The sequence below is a fragment of the Podarcis vaucheri genome (genome assembly GCF_965113315.1).
Source record: "Podarcis vaucheri genome assembly, chromosome: 17".
Taxonomy (NCBI): domain Eukaryota; kingdom Metazoa; phylum Chordata; class Lepidosauria; order Squamata; family Lacertidae; genus Podarcis; species Podarcis vaucheri.
The window spans coordinates 35,277,119-35,290,753 of NC_138755.1; the positions used below are offsets into that span (position 1 = coordinate 35,277,119).

Consider the following 13,635-nt stretch of genomic DNA (forward strand, 5'->3'; position numbering starts at 1 on the left):
AAGAGTTGGGAAGTATTAGAAGAAGGGAGGGGGGGCAGTCAGCTGACACTTTGTCACCGGAGAGTATTTCTGATTCCCCTTCCCCCAGAACTCGGCATTCAGGAACAACGGAATCAGAGACATTTGACCCAGGTGGCCACCGTACGGGAAAAGGATGCTTCTAGGAAGGAGGGAGGTGGAGCTCTGTTTGGAGCAACACCATTGTTAAGGCTTGTTGCGTTCTTTTGTCTCTCGCTATTAGAATTGAATAAAACTCATTAAAAAGGACTCTACCTTGTTTTCTCTGCTCTTGCTCCAGCCGGGGGAGGAATAGCTTTCCCGAAACCTTGACAAGTTTGGACCTAAGTTTGGACTCTAATGCAGTCAATTCTCTAACCCCCTTTGCCCTCCAGATGTGGATGGACTACAACACCCAGTTTCTCATTGGCCTTCCTAGCTGGAGCTCATGGGAACTGGAGCCCAGCAGTATCTGAAAAGCACTTGCCTAGCGCAGACTGTCTTGGCTTATTTCCCAAGAGTTCGTATTAACACCCGACTCGCTCGTTTTGACTAAAATCCTCTTTCCCCCTCCGTTCATCTCATATTCATGCTCATTTACTGAATCCAACCCTTTCCTTCCTCCTTAAACTGTGTCTTGTTTTTTCCAGCTTGCTGTCTGTTCCTTCCCATATTCCCATGACATCATCCATCTCACTAGAAGCCGCAGAGGGACTGTAAGAGAACCTTGCTGGTGGCCTCGTGGCCCTGCTTAGGAATGCTTTGGTCCTGCTGCTCTGCCCTGCCGTCCAAAATGGTTTTGCTGCTTGGTCATTTTGTATTTGCGAAAAGCTGCCGGTCCGCACTGTCAGTTAGGGCTACCACCATAATAAGCCAGGTTACCATTTGCTTAGGTGCTTTCTTAATCACAGGTGCAGATTGACAAGCTAATCAACTGAAGCTTGCAAAGACTCGAGAGGTTCAGGGCGCCTTGTAAGAATCCAGGCGTGTGTCCCTGTGGCCTGTTCCCACCTCCTCAGGAGCAGGCGCAGTCGGTGGACCAGCTTAAACTTGGCAAAGACACTCCTGTTGTCCCATGACTGACACCCCGGCAAGCAGGAACGGTGCATTGTAAAAGCCCTATGTAATCATCTGCTAAAAGGCAGTCCCACATGTCTGCAAATGTGTACACGATCCATTTGGGGGCAAATAACGCTGACTTCCTCCTGTCTTTGAGTAGCATATACATCACGGATAAGATTGTACGGTTGTGGGCTAAAGCCTGTGTTCCTTTCTTTTTAATTTCTGTACTTGAATAATGATGGCTGTGGGTAAGAAAATGAGTTTGCCTGAACCTTACTAACTGGATGTTTTACAATAAAAGTTTAACATGATATTCATTTCCAGTGCATGTTTATCTGGAAGTTAAAGCCAAGTGGGCTTATTTCCCTAAGAAGCCTATTTAGGATTGTATCCTTAGGCTTACCAGATGAGTTTATTTAAAATTATTTCAGCCATTTGAAACACTGCCCCTAATTGAAACGAATGTTTTAAAAAAGAGAGATGGTTGCAGGCACTATTTTTGAAGAGGCCTTTCCCTTTTTCTCCTATATTGAAGCAAATGCCTCTTCTAGGAGATGCAACTAACTGACATGTAATACTCACAGAATGAATCAGTTGAGATCAGATTGCAGACATGGCAACGATAAATTCTAAGCTGCTCTCAGGTTTAAGGCTACACAGGATGTTGCATGTTGCCAGATCATTTGCCGGAGGAGAGATCCAGCTGTTACTGAATGTATTTCTGCCTGCTGCTGAGTGCATGTCATAGAGTGAATTACATGGACAAACTCTGAAATCAAGCCAAGTCCAAGTCTTCTCTGTTCTGACAGTAACAGGAAAACTTCACACATGTTTTTTTTCAGGCCCTTGCAAGTTCTGTAGGTGGAACACATCCCAGACAAACTAGAGACAAAGGGTGGCTACCATTTCCCTAACAGTCATTTGTTGCAGTGTGCATGCAACCCACTTGGCAGACTAGTCATTTATGACATTTTGCCAAATGGTGAGGATAATTTTGCTCCTTCCTTTGCTGCTTCCACCAGATTTCCCTTTGATTTCTGAACCATTGCAGTAAAACTCTCCTCAACACTTGGCAGGATCGACTGTTCACTGAGTAGCAACTTGCTGATTTGTCTATAGCACTTAAGGTTTAGTGCAACTTGCACAAGCTGATATGAGCCCAAGCAAAGCCACAGGCTCACAGCACCTTCTGCATGACTGGGGAAAAGACTAATGCAGAGTTTAGTTTCACTTTCCATGAATCCTGGTTTATCCCTACGTAAAACAAAACTGGATAAACAAACAGGATAAACATAACTGACCAGAGTTTTGTTTTAAATCACAATTTCTGGTTTGTGTGTAGGGATAAAGCAGGATTCATGGAAAGCGATAAACCAGGACTCATGGAAAGAGGAGTAAAACTCTACAGAAACCAGTTGTGCAAGCAGAGTAGAGGGGGAAGCATACAAGCCTGAGGCTTTGCTTGTACAGTCGTACCTTGGAAGTCGAACGGAATCCGTTCTGGAAGTCCGTTTGACTTCCAAAATGTTTGAAAACAAAAGTGCAGCTTCTGATTGGCTGCAGGAACCTCCTGCAGCCAATCGGAAGCCCCATCAGATGTTTGGCTTCCAAACATAGTTCGCCATCTGGAACACACACTTCTGGGTTTGCGGCATTCAGGAGCCGAAACCGTTCAAGAACAAAGCTGTTTGAAAACCAAGGCACGACTGTACTCGTCCCAGTTCATGCATGTAGCACTAAACCACAGCTTAGCATTATAAGCGAACCAGTAAGTTGCTGCACGGTAAAAGACCATCTGTGGTCAACCAAAGTGACTGTTGAGAAACATGGAATCATATCCTCTCACAATTTTTATGTAAATTGTGTTGAGACCCACCCAGCGCATTGGATCTTCTTGCATTGTCCTCCGAGTCCACCCAAAATGTGAACCAACATAATCGACTTGAATTCTGCTGTTTCGTGCTTTCCCTCCAGCCTTCTATGTATCTTGGCCAGATTCTCACTTTCCCAAGAAAGGAGTTTAGTTATTTTGCTTAACTTGTTTTGTTTTATTTCTCTCCTCTCTCGTGTAGCTATTCTTGGCATGCATACCCTGATGAGTAACCAACAATATTACGAAGCACTTGGAAGCACTACTATAGTCAACAAGGAAGGTTTGGATAGTAAGTAAGATTTGCAGCCACATGATATATTCTGGACACCTGAACCAATAGGTATAATGTTTCCGGTACTTGTTGAATGAATGCATATCCTTAAGGTGAATCATCACCAATGTATTTTCTTGGCTTTGTCCTTGGACGTTCTTCTCCGTGGTATTCTAGGAGGATTCATTGTCTAGTGTTCCACTTCTAGGCTTTTTTTATGAGAGAGCAAATTCCTCTCTAAAGAATGGGTGGCCCAGGGATCATCAGGTCTGCTGGCTGGGAAGGACTTGTTATCACAAGAGGACCTTTAGGCCCTCCAAATTTTGCGGAACTACAACTCCCAGTGAGTATGTGAATGGTTGGGGATAATGGGAGTTGTAGCTCAGCAAAGTCTGGTGGGCCAAAGTTTCCCCACACCTGCCCTTTTGGCAGGTCTACCGCTGAGTAAACATTCTCCTCTTTCCATTCAGGGAAGGCCCATCTTCTGAGGAGGTTTTGGTTTTTCTTTCTTTGTTTGTTGCTTAGTTACATTTGTCTTTTAGGCGGTGTAAAAATACCATTCAACAGTATTGGGGGGTATGGGACCCTGTTAGAATTCAAATTAGGGTGAAAATGCACAGGAAGAGGTACTGAGGTAAAGGTAAAGGGACCCCTGACCATTAGGTCCAGTCGTGGCCGACTCTGGGGTTGTGGCGCTCATCTCGCTTTATTGGCTGAGGGAGCCGGCGTACAGCTTCTGGGTCATGTGGCCAGCATGACTAAGCCGCTTCTGGCAAACCAGATCAGCTCATGGAAACACCGTTTACCTTCCTGTCGGAACAGTACCTATTTATCTACTTGCACTGGTGTGCTTTCGAACTGCTAGGTTGGCAGGACCAGGGACTGAGCAATGGGAGCTCACCCCATTGCGGGGATTCAAACTGCCGACCTTCTGATCGGCAAGTCCTAGGCTCTGTGGTTTAACCCACAGCGCCACCCACATCCCTAAGAGATACTAAAGGAGGTACTAAATCTGGGTTGAGACTTGTGCTCCAGTGTAATGTAGGGCAGAGTTGGACCCAGCCAGCTGTCAGGAATGGCAGAAATTCTAGTACAGGCAGCAACATTGGGAGCGGCGCAGGATAGCCACCCCTGATTTAGGGGGAAAGTTGAAAGCTTTTCAGAAATACCTGCTTGTGCATAACCAAAGACAGAATCGAAAAACATTTCTCCCCAACTGCACTTAGTATGCTTTCGTGGTCATTTAGTGAGGCTTGTTGTGAGCACATTACACTGTTTGGTTATGTGCTAAAACTATCCCATGTCATTTCTGTGTAGATCCAATCTTTAAGCAGAGGCTTGACAACCATATGTCAGGAGTGCTCTGATGGTGTTTCCTGCTTGGCAGGGGGTTGGACTCGATGGCCCTTGTGGTCTATTCCAACTCTATGATTCTATGATTCAATATCAGAGAATCAGATTTCCTCTTTTATTCTCCAAATGAAATGAAAGCTGGTGAAACCAGTATGGTTACCAGGAATCAGAAGCTGCAGGGCTCAGACCTGGAGTCCTGAGACATGGGCACTAGCTTCTTTCTCACACTAGGGGAACTGGTTAGAGGAAGAGACATTGTAGGCCTTTTCTTTATTTGTTATCCTTGTCACACTACCCCTTCCCATGCAGGCATAATCAAGCCCACACAATATAAACCAGTTCCCGATGAGCCCAATGCAACCGACGTAGAAGAAACCTTGCAAAGAGTGAAAAACAATGACCCGGACCTTGAAGAAGTTAATCTCAATAATATAAAGGTATGAATTCTTTCCATTCATCAAATAGCGGAATGAATGTAAGCTATGCAAGAGCATTATGGTAAAGGTAAAAAGGTAAAGGACCCCTGGTCAGTTAGGTCCAGTCGAAGGCGACTATGGGGTTGCGGCGCTCATCTCGTTTTCAGGCCGAGGGACCGGTGTTTGTCCACAGACAGCTTTCCGGGTCATGTGGCCAGCATGTCTAAACCGCTTCTGGCGCAATGGGACACTGTGACGGAAACCAGAGTGTATGGAAACGCCGTTTACCTTCCCGCCGCAGCAGTACCTATTTATCTAATTGCACTGGCGTGCTCTTGAACTGCTAGGTTGGCAGGAACTGGGATAGAGCAATGGGAGCTCACTCCGTCGTAGGGATTTGAATAGGCTCAGTGGTTTAGACCACAGTGCCACCTGCAAGAGCATTACAGTGAAGCCTGTGTAGGAGAAATACCCACAGATCATGCCACTGGCGTAGGCCTGGTCTACACAGACAGTAGAATGGACTGATCACGTTGCGTTTTCCTCAGTGTGTGTAGTTATGATGCCCCCCCCAACAAAATAGAACACACTGCCATTGACTGCTTGTTTGTCTTTTGAAGGACATTCCCATACCAACTTTAAAAGCCTATGCCGATGCTCTGAAGAACAACTCGTACGTGAAAAAGTTCAGCATAGTAGGAACCAGGAGCAATGACCCTGTCGCTTATGTAAGTATTAGGCAGATTATTTTCAGCTAATCTTCTCAGGGAAGTGTTTAATGGGACTGTCTCCTTTAAAGACAGCCTGCTGGATGAAGAAGTGTCAACACGCAAGTCCTGTGTCAAAGATCTCTTTCATTAACTGGAAATAAGGTTATGGCAGCAAGTGGAGTTAAGCACAAGCCCCTGGCCTTTTCGGGTCTGCAGTCATATATCGAAAAATCTCAGAAACTGACCCAGGCACCACAGAATACCTGTTTCACTGGCCTGACAAGCTATTGCTTTGGTCTGATACAACAGCAGGAATCTTAAGTTCTTACAACAATAAAATAAGCTTTCTAGTTATTGATGATGATCTTATTACTTCTTTTGTTTATTATTCTTTATGGAAGGCATTGGCAGAAATGCTAAAAGTCAACGGTGTATTGAAGAGCTTAAATGTGGAATCAAATTTCATTTCTGGATCAGGAATTCTGGCACTCGCAGAAGCACTGCAGGACAACAGGACGCTAATTGAGCTCAAAATTGACAACCAGGTAACATAAAAATCCATGTCCGTTCTGTTATACGAGGAAGCACAAAATAAAAAGTTCTGCTTTATGCTCAGAAGAGAAACAGAAATGTTGCATGGGGAGAATTAAATAAGTGACACATATTTTGTAGATTGTATGCACAGGTGAGGGATGAGGCAAATTCATCCAGTGAAGACAGGCCTAATGGCTGCATTTGCACTTAATGCTGAGCCATGGTTTGTTTTAACCATGGTTGGTTCAACAAACCACGAGCCATCTCACATCTCGGCAAAGAAACCATGTTTCATTTCTCCTAAGCTTGGTTTGCTTTTCAGATGCTCTTGCTTCGTGCCTTTGAAGCGTCTGGGTTGTATGACTGAGCAAACCATGGTTAAGCAAGGTTTCTGGCTTCAAATATGACCCCAAACCATGATTAGAACAAACCATGGTTTGTAAGCAAACAATAAGCCATGGCTTCACATTCTGGTTTGTTGGCAGGAAACAAACCATGGTTAGTCTGGTAGGCTGAGTTCAAACATACCATTGTTAGGCTAAAGAATCACTTAGCAATAAATGCGAGTCACACCAATGTAAAACGAGAGCCCAACATGACTCCCAGCTTTACAACTGAAATGACTTGCATGCATTTCATTCCAGTAACTGAAGCGCTGGCTCAGCTGTCTGTCTTGTGCCTTCTCTCATGCTTCACCAAAAGCAGTTTACTTATTGAATTATTACTGTTATCAAGTGCAGGCTGAGAGCATAGATCCATTCAGCCAGTTAAATGTTTATTATTTGTAGCCAGTGGCCGTTGCAGTATAAATCACAGAAAACAAACAAGGCAATCCATGAGTGAGTCAAAACATTTACCAATTTTCAGAACTGCAAATCATTAAAACTAAAAATTCTGTAATTCCACGAATCGTTTAGATTTTTTTTCAAAAATCCTTTTGACCGTCAACCTTGTTTTGGGTAAAAGCAAGTAACCCATGACTTTCTTGTAGCTTGTGGATATAAGGGGGAAAACGTCACTATATCAACCAGCAATCACCTAATTTTGAAATCATCTGGCTGATCTCCCAAAAAGAATTTGCTAGGTGACATGTATAAATGGCAATACAGAATATAGCACACATTGTCTTCTGAACCACGAAGATAGCAATTGGTTGGCCTATTAAGGAAATTATTCTTCAGGCATAGTTTGAAATCTGAGCTGGGCCTAATTTCACTATGCTTGGGGTTCTCCATATATTCAAAGTCCATTTTGGCTGCACCAGCAAAAAATTCTTCACTGACCATCAGAAATGGTCAGAAACATCCCATAATAACATTACAAGGGAAATTGGGCAAGTTGACACCATTGTGCCCAGCCTTCTCTGTTCTGCAGGTCTAAAAAAAAACATAGTTTTGCTCAGTGTTGTTCTGGTTTCAGTGAGAGGTTTCCCCCCCAAGGATAGAATCATAGAACTGCAGGGCTGACCTGTCTGCTAAATGAATAAAAGTTTCTAACAAGGTGCCTACACATGAGTATACTCACGCAGTGAAAGTGTGATGGACTGTGACCTTTAATAGAAGCAGACTGAGGCAGCCTGCCTCAGTTGGCAGAACCCAAGGGGTGGAAAAGCAGTGGCAGCAGCTTCCGGGTTCTGGCGAGACCTCACAAGAGCCCAGTGAGATTGCCAGAACCTGGAAGCCACACCTGCTGAACCCCGGTGAGCGAGGTGAGGGGCAGGGGGAGGCATGTGTCTTGCAAAAAACAGCCCCTTCCCATTTTGTCTCAGGCAGAGAAATGGGACTGGCCACCCTTGTGGAGCTGAAGTAAGATCTAAAGTCAAGATCGAGTGGACGGGGAAGTTAAAGGTGAATGGGTTCCTGCTCTAACTCTTTTCCCTTTTTCTTTTTAAAATAAAGAGCCAGCCCCTAGGCAACAAGGTAGAAATGGAGATTGCGAGTATGTTAGAAAAGAACGAGTCCCTCTTGAAGTTTGGGTATCATTTCACTCAGCAAGGCCCCAGGCTTCGCGCATCCAATGCCATGATGAACAACAATGACCTTGGTGAGTTGCTTTCTCCAAGTGATGGGGCTCTTATTTGTCTTATTTTCTTGGGTCTGTAAAAGCAGTTGAGCCCAGAGGTGGCCTCTGCCCCAGCCAATGCAGCGTTGATATATTGTCTCTTTAGCAGACAGAAGAGGTTGCTTTCCTCGTATCTGTAGCGGTACTAAAACACGTAATCCCAACACAATAGCAATCAACAAGTGCTGATCAAGAATTAATAATCAACCCCTCAGATGCCGTTGAATGCCTGGAAGCAAAGGAATATACCAAAGTCAACACCGGGGAGTCCATATCTAAAATGACCATCTCCCACATCGCCATCCTCCAGACTTCTCTGTGGGGGAGAGGGGAGGTCCAAATTCTGTTTGGCGCCCTCATTTCCTGTAGTTCCTGGTGCTTCAGTGCCATTTTTCTAACATTTCCCCCCCTTTCCTTGCTCATGGTTGATCCCAACCAATTGGGGAACACATATCCTGAATAAACTGACTCCCTTGAAGCACTGCTGAATTATTTTGAAAGAGGGAGGGGGATGTTGCCAAAAGTATTGAAGAACACACCCTAAACATTGGGGTCAGCAGTGATTGTGGGTGACCAAACCTTTTTAAGCAGCTGCTGTGCAAAAGTTAGCTTGTCTATTGCAATATTTATTTTATATTGTGCTTCTGGTTGATGGTACCATTGGCTGAGTTGGTACAATTGCACAGATTAGTCCAACTTCACGTGGGACAAAGTTGTTACTAATCTAAGCTTTGTAGTCCAGTATTTGTGGGAAGAACAGTTGTCAGTTTGGCTGGGAACCGCTCAGAGTTTGCTTCCGTGGTGGCAGGAGCTGTGCAAAAGATATCTGACTCAGTTCTTATTTGCAGCTCGTATACATCGATGTGATGGCCTCTGGCATAACACCTCGGCCCCGGAACTGGAAGATGTATAAGTATAGATTCTTCCCTCACCCACCTTCCTCTTGGCAATCACTCTTTCTCGTTCGTGGGCTTCAACTCGCAGTGCCTTCCTGCGACTCCACTTGGATTTTACTGTCTCTTTTCAGCTTCTGTCATGGCTTTGCTATGGATATGTTTTATTCTTTAGAAATACCTTCATCTGCCCTGTTGCAGGGAGTGGGGTGTGGGGAGAGAGCCGCTCTTGCCTTCATTGTAACATGAATGTGACCTGTTCTTCTTCAACTTTTTCTTCTTCCCGGTCTTATTTATCAGAATGACTGAAAACTAACTCTTTTGGAAGCAAATACGTTTAAGAGGTAGAACATCAACAAAGGGTAGCCTGTGATTTCAAGGGGGGGAAACTTGTAGTGTGTGTGTTTTTAGAGGGATTCATTCATGAGGTGAGAGACGCTTATATCTTCCTCTTTTTATATAAAGAAGCAGTAAACGTTCAAAGGATTGAATAAAGGTAAAGGGACCCCGGATCATTAGGTCCAGTTGTGGCCTAATGGTGGCCGGGGTTGCGGCACTCATCTCGCTTTATTGGCCGAGGGAGCCGGCATACAGCTTCTGGGTCATGCGGCCAGCATGACTAAGCCGCTTCTGGAGAACCGGAGCAGCGCATGGAAACGCCGTTTACCTTCCCGCCGGAGCAGTACCTATTTATCTACTTGCACTTTGACGTGCTTTTGAACTGCTAGGTTGGCAGGAGCAGGGAAAGAGCAGTGGGAGCTCACCCCATCGTGGGGATTCAAACCTCCAACCTTCTGATCGGCAAGTCCTAGGCTCTGTGGTTTAACCCACAGCGCCACCCGCATCCCTTACTGAATAAAGGTATGCCCATACAATTGATTAATGAATAAAGGTATGCCCATACAATTGCCGTTGGCACTCCCCACAGCAGGACAATGGGAAACATGCTCCCCAAAAGGACAAGAAACTCCACACACACAAATGTCACCACAGATGAGTGTGCTTATACTAAGAGCTATCCATCTCAGCCACTAAGAAGCAGCTGTATGGCTGATTTCCCTTCTTTAGAGCACTTCTAGATTCAATTGAGCCAACATTTGCTGGGGACTGGATTGCTGGTGAACAGATTATGTTTTCAGGGGCCTTGAGAGTGATAGGAGGAGACATTACCGTCTACAGCTAGACTGATGACTGGGAGTGACCGCTGAGACCATATAACACCAATCCTGAAAGACCTACATTGGCTCCCAGTATGTTTCTGGGCATGATTCAAAGTGTTGGTGCTGACCTTTAACGCCTTCAATGGCCTTAGCCCAGTATACCTGAAGGAGCATCTCCACTCCCATCATTGAGGTCCAGCTCCAAGGGCCTTCTGGCAGTTCCCTCAGTGCAAGAAGTGAGGTTACAGGGAACCAGGCAGAGGGTCTTCTCGGTAGTGGCGCCTGCCCTTCCATCAGATGTCAAGGAAATAAACTGTCTGACTTTTAAAAGACATATGAAGACTGCCCTGTTTAGGGAAGCTTTTAATGTCTGATGCTTTATCAGTTTATTAGTATAATTATTATCATCATCAATTCTGTTGGGAGCCGCCCAGAGTGACTAGCGAAACCCGACCAGATGGGCAGGGTAGTAATCATCATCATCATCATCATCATCATGCATTTTTCACCCTTCAAGCATCCCTTTTCTAACAGCTTTGGGAGGTGTGCTTTTTAAAGGAAATAAAAACAGGAAGGCCTGTTTGGCCAATAAGCAGAGCAAAACAGAGAAGAGGGGAGAGAATGTCTGCATGTACCAAATAGCTTCACCATGCAGTTTTCAAACCTCGGAAAATCAGTCATCCTTACGCAGCCTTAGATATACTGAAGAGATACTCTTAGATATACTCTTCAAGCCCATGCACCTTAGAGCCAATTCTGGCAGTACAGTTCTGCCCTGTTGCAAGCACAGAGTTGATTAGAAAACCAAGTCCTGGAGGGTTAGGACTTGCAGCAAGTCCTGAAGACCTGACGTGAGAATTCATTCTTGTGCAGCACCATCTAGCTCTGGCCAACGTGTGGATCTGCAGGGAGACTAGGCCAGCCAGTAAGGAAGCCTTTCGACACTGGTCGTTGGCCAGAGCAGATCACTTCACCCGCCAAAAAGGTTTCCAGGTCAGGCTTGTTCACCAGCCTAGGCAACAAGAGGATTCTGTGGCTGTTCCTGAGAAAGGACTGCCTTCATTTTTGTCGTTTGTTCTGTATCATCTGACAGTCCCCAACTCGTCGTGTCACACCAAACTGCTAACAGGTATTTGCAGAGACCTGCTTTGACCCCTCTGCGATATACATGTGGCTGGTTCTTCCTTCAGATGTCCCTCAACAATGGAAACATGCAGATTTAGGCCTTAACGCAACAAAAGAAACTCCTGCTGTCCCGTCACATTTTCAGACAACATATCTGTCTTCTATGCCTTTTGCATTCCGTAATGGCACGTGGCTTAACTAGCAAGACTTCATCTCAAAGACTCCCAAGGCCTGTTCCGTGTTGGACCCGAGACCCCGGCCCCTGCTCCTTTCACAGAATAGAACAACTTTCCAGGGCTTCTCAGCTGGGAGGCAAAACAGTTGAGGCATATCCTCACCAAAGACTACGCTGCCATCTTCGCCACACTTAGCTGGGAACAAACGCCACCAAAGTTTATTATAGAGATTCCTTCTGAGTAAACATTTATGGCAGGCACATCCAACAGGTAGATCGTGATCTACCGTTAGATCACTGGATGTCTGTGGTAGATCACTGGCAGATCACTGGCTCCCCCCAAAGAAGTTCAACAGGGCTATCCTCCCTAAAAAAAAGCTGAACAACTTTGACCTGAACCCGCCAAAATGGGGTTGTTTTTAACTCTGTGAGTAGATCGCAGTCTCTTGGGAGTTGGCCACCCCTGATTTATGGGATTGCACATTGATGTGGCTTTGCGGTCATTCCTTGGAACTGTAATACAAGGGGCAGTGGTGGAGTAATGGAATAGAATTCCTCAATTTAAGATTCCTAGGATTCTTGAGTGATGGAGAAAGGCAGTCTCAAGCCAAAATAAATATGTGGTATAGAAAGGGCCTCGCCTGGATGTCACTACGAAATGGCCGTCTTGGTTTAGATTGTTTCCAGAGGAGATTAGCAGGCTTATTACCACAGATTTTACACACAAAACATTCTTGTGTGTGAAAGAAATGTTTGAGAATTTAGAACAGGCTTCCTCAACCTCAGCCCTCCAGATGTTTTTGACCTACAGCTCCCATGATCCCTAGCTAGCAGGACCAGCGGTCAGGGATGATGGGAATTGTAGTCTCAAAACATCTGGAGGGCCGAGGTTGAAGAAGCCTGATTTAGAGTATCTCTGGAAACGCCCTGCCCCCAAACCAGACAGGCACATAGCAGCTCTTTCACCTCAACTGTATTTTTTTTTTTCTTCAGTGAGGAAGAGGCGGCTTGAGGACCTGAACGGGCCAATTTTTCCCAAGTGCCGGACCGGAGTGTAGCTCTTGGCTGTGCCGATGGCACTGGATTGCGAAGTCTCGTGCTCGTACTGGATTGCAACGCTTTGGTGTGGAGCAAACAGTGCAGAGAATTTGTGGTGCCTGCTTGTTCTTTCTTCTTCATATGACATCCTTGCCCACTGAAGGTTTAAACGAAATAGTGATTGTAGGCAAAGACCCGTATTATCATTGTGTGGAGAATGACATCTTCTTGTTTGTTTGTTTGAGTAATCCCAGTTTGAGCCTGTTTACAGTAAGGTGCTAATTTTGGATTCTGACAAAATAACATCATAGCACAAAGATGGCTTCAGCTGATAGGCCCTAGCTTAATTTTGGTATGGAATTTTTGTGTGTGGTGTGATATGCATGAGTAGTTCACAACAACAAAAGGATGCAACGCTACTCTGCAAATGTAGCAGAAATGTTAAAAAAATACTTTTATTTTTATTTTGACAATCTCCAAGAATTAGAAAGAAGCTACTAGTTTGACAGCATTTCTATCAACCCAGTTTGCATTGCTATTTTTTTAAGGACTTGTGAATTGCAGTCGCCTAATATCCACAGCCCTGCATTGCAACCTAATTTTATAAAGCATCTGTTAATAAGTCTCTACACCCCCACCCAACAGAAAGAATGTAAGGCCACTCTTCCCCCCCCCCCAAGCAATAGTCACAAGAAGACAGCTGCCGACTGGGGTGTCGGTTGTTTCTCTCTTGCTGAAGAATCCAAGACCTTAAAACAGTGAATTTGCACATGTTGTTCTCTTAAAAAAACGTCTTCTAATGAGCACAAGGAAGTGTCTGGACTCTTTATTCCTCTGAATGGCTGCTTTGTTCATTTGTCACACTTCTGTTTCAAGAACTGCCCTCACTATTGTTGCCTTTGATCAAATGTATCTTCTGCCAAAGGAGAAGGTTGCTGCCTGCCTGGGTGCAAAATCTCCTTGGCGG

The 13,635-nt window shown here is 45.0% G+C and overlaps 1 protein-coding gene and 1 long non-coding RNA gene across 5 annotated transcripts in view; both read left to right on the forward strand.

Annotated features, from left to right (window-relative positions):
* Positions 1 to 13,477, forward strand: part of TMOD1 (tropomodulin 1) — a 38,433-nt gene extending 24,956 nt beyond the window's left edge. For 2 of the 4 annotated variants that reach the window (XM_082205103.1, XM_082205104.1), the window contains exons 5-10: positions 3,132 to 3,221; positions 4,866 to 4,993; positions 5,593 to 5,700; positions 6,084 to 6,227; positions 8,115 to 8,259; positions 12,624 to 13,477. In XM_082205103.1, the coding sequence (XP_082061229.1) occupies positions 3,132 to 3,221; positions 4,866 to 4,993; positions 5,593 to 5,700; positions 6,084 to 6,227; positions 8,115 to 8,259; positions 12,624 to 12,688 (680 nt within the window). In that variant the 3' untranslated portion in view covers positions 12,689 to 13,477. Of the gene's footprint in view, positions 1 to 3,131; positions 3,222 to 4,865; positions 4,994 to 5,592; positions 5,701 to 6,083; positions 6,228 to 8,114; positions 8,260 to 9,125; positions 9,191 to 12,623 lie in introns of all 4 variants that reach the window. The other 2 variants (XM_082205105.1, XM_082205106.1) reach the window with 2 other exon arrangements.
* LOC309522175 lies at positions 9,197 to 11,445 on the forward strand. Its single transcript, XR_014214947.1, has 2 exons — positions 9,197 to 9,666; positions 10,063 to 11,445. It is a non-coding gene; the product is annotated as an uncharacterized lncRNA (long non-coding RNA).
* Positions 13,478 to 13,635: the final 158 nt, after the last annotated feature.